Consider the following 1,335-nt stretch of genomic DNA (forward strand, 5'->3'; position numbering starts at 1 on the left):
TTATAGACTGTGATAGAAAATTATTTGATATTGAAACAATTTAGTCAATAACTAATAGGTGAATATATTAGTCGGCTATTCAGAATTAATGGGTATATTAAAATTATACAGCAATTAATAGATTATTACAATTAAGTAAATTCTGAGATTTATAGTAAATAGATTTCTGGTTCATCTATGACTACCATTATGTTCAGAATCAGGTATTAAGGGGAAGAAGATAACGGCGGAATGCAATATAAAGAAAAGAGCTTCAGCTCAAGAGAGTCAATTAAAGTAGAAAATGATGTACCCTCTATAAGCCTTAATAGCGCAGAGATCGATGTAATCGATTCACTTCCTATTTTAAATAGGCATGGATTTGGCCCTCTCACGATTGTAGCAACCAGTCTAAACAATAAATTTCAGAAACGTGTATATTCGGGTACTTTTGAAATTCCAATCTATGGTAGAGATTCTCACTTAGTTTTCTACGAAATCGAGTCAAAAAATTTCATATTGATTTCAATTGAGAAACATTTTGTTGGAGACTTAATTGGGAACTCTGGAACAGTTTTTATTGAATCAGGTAGTGACGTATTTTGTTTGAATGAATTAGAACTTAGAAAAAGTAACGGAGATATCATTTCAACTGAATGTCCATGGGGAGCGCAAATATTTCTAGAAAGTGAAATAATTAACTTCAAATTCTCTCCGGAGTCGATACGTCGTTTCAAGCCACAGGAACCTCCTGCTGATTGGAATCCAATTACTTCGACTATTTTCCCGTCAAATAGAAATTATGTAGAACTTATTAAACTACTTAAATCCAATATTTCTAAATCAAGTGAAGCTGCATTTTCTAATATTCAAGAGGATGGAACACCTACAGCTCTTCTTTTTATAATTGATAATAAGTATATGTCTTTGTTTTTACCAGAAAACTTTTCCTATTCATATGAAAAACGCTCATGTACTGTTTTTAGATCTGATGGTTCATATTATGATGTTCAGAAGGGTATTTTTAGAACCGACAGCGGACTCAAAATTATAACCAACGCCCCTTGGGGGAAAAAACTAACTTTTGATGAAAGTCTTGTCAGAATTTCTAATAATATCAACAAAGAGCTCAATTCATTTGTAATCCCTTCTATTGGTAGTTGGTACCTATGGGAGATTNNTTCGGAAAAAAAAAGCCAAAGATCCATTTCCAAAAAAATAAAGAATGTGTATCACAGATTATAAAGAGTGAGTTAAATTTTATTTTTTATACCCGGAATAATCATTAAAGGTGATTAATGATGGGCAGCCTATGGAGCGAACCAATCAATTATATTTTGCCCGGCAAATTATTAG

At 32.1% G+C, this 1,335-nt stretch overlaps 1 protein-coding gene across 1 annotated transcript; it reads left to right on the forward strand.

The window, feature by feature from the left end:
- The first annotated feature begins 231 nt into the window (after positions 1–231).
- On the forward strand, positions 232–1,224 carry Chro.20467 (hypothetical protein). The annotated part of the gene is made up of 1 exon (XM_659961.1): positions 232–1,224. The coding sequence occupies one exon, from the start codon at positions 232–234 to the stop codon at positions 1,222–1,224; it is 993 nt and encodes a 330-aa protein (XP_665053.1).
- Positions 1,225–1,335: the final 111 nt, after the last annotated feature.

Source organism: Cryptosporidium hominis (genome assembly GCF_000006425.1).
Source record: "Cryptosporidium hominis TU502 chromosome 2 CHRO012138, whole genome shotgun sequence".
Taxonomy (NCBI): domain Eukaryota; phylum Apicomplexa; class Conoidasida; order Eucoccidiorida; family Cryptosporidiidae; genus Cryptosporidium; species Cryptosporidium hominis.